Source organism: Etheostoma cragini, chromosome 22, assembly GCF_013103735.1.
Source record: "Etheostoma cragini isolate CJK2018 chromosome 22, CSU_Ecrag_1.0, whole genome shotgun sequence".
Classification (NCBI taxonomy): Eukaryota; Metazoa; Chordata; class Actinopteri; order Perciformes; family Percidae; genus Etheostoma; species Etheostoma cragini.
In genome coordinates, this window is record NC_048428.1 from 22,194,757 (window position 1) to 22,195,942 (window position 1,186).

Here is a 1,186-nt window from a genome sequence, read left to right on the forward strand (position 1 = left end):
ACGTTAGAGACAAATTAAGAAACACCAAATATATTCCATCGTTAATAAAACGTAGAATGTATCATCTCAGCGTAGTGAAAAACATATTGACTTATATTGACATTTTTCTCTCTTTTTTAAAATGATCATTCTTAACCCTCTTTTGGTCGTCTTTTTCAACCCTTTGGACATTTTTGTGGCTTTTCCCAAAAATTCCAAAACTTTTTTTTTTTTTTTACACTTTCCTTCTATTTTTACACAATTTTTTCAAGTTCTTTTTCCAACAGTTTTTTCTCCAAATAATATAAAATTGACAAAAAACTCCCAAATTCCATGAAAGAACTGATTATTTATTTAACGTTGGTGGGAACCACCCACGCTACTTTTTTAGACAATTTGTTTTGAAATTTGAAATTTCTGATATAGAAACTTTTTGGAAAGGAGTCAAATTTGACCCAAAGACCCCAGGAGGGTTAAAATAAAAGACACACTGTCTCTCACAGCCCATTCATTATGAACAGGTAAGTGAGAGGATTCTTCTCTTTCTTCTTTGGTCTGGAATAATAACGGGGGGGGGGCATGTTAAAGACAAATTAAGAAACCCAAAATGTCTTCTTATTGTCTGTGTGGTTATTCTACATTTCTTGGAAAATTAAAGAAGTCAAATTTGAGCCGAAGAAACCAGGAGGGTTAAAATAAAAGACGTCCTGTCTCTCGCATCCCATGCATCATGAATGGACTCTTTTCTTTAAGGTAAAGCCAAGTTACCTGGCTGAGGAGCTCGGAGACGTCCCTGGCGTGGGCCGTCTCCAGCGTCTCCGGCAGCAGGTGGAACAGACCGGAGGACGCACCTGTCCTCAGAGACGACTTGTACTTGAGCTGAACACACACAGCAGGAGAGACAATTATCTACACATGACCCAGTCCTGCCAGGAAAATCCAGAGTTTATTTTGTCAATGAAGGCGGGCAAAAATCCCTGATTATGCGTTTTATCAAGAAATGCGATGGAATGCAGTGCAGGAAACTGCAAAAACTGCAGTTTTATGTATTATCTGCTCCAATGTTTTAGACACAGATATGGTGATAACGGTCCAAAATGATTTGGAAAAACTTGAAATTTTCTTAAAGACACACCTGCTCATCAGATACACGCTCACACACATCTACACACCTGCTCATCAAATACACACTCGCACACATCTACAC

The 1,186-nt window shown here is 38.2% G+C and overlaps 1 protein-coding gene across 1 annotated transcript in view; it reads right to left on the minus strand.

Annotated features, from left to right (window-relative positions):
- The window catches only part of LOC117937619 (nebulette-like), a 76,525-nt gene that overhangs the window by 51,236 nt on the left and 24,103 nt on the right, over positions 1-1,186 (minus strand). Inside the window, exon 14 of the mRNA XM_034861695.1 lies at positions 748-858. Coding sequence (XP_034717586.1) covers positions 748-858 — 111 coding nt within the window. The remainder of the gene's footprint in view (positions 1-747; positions 859-1,186) is intronic.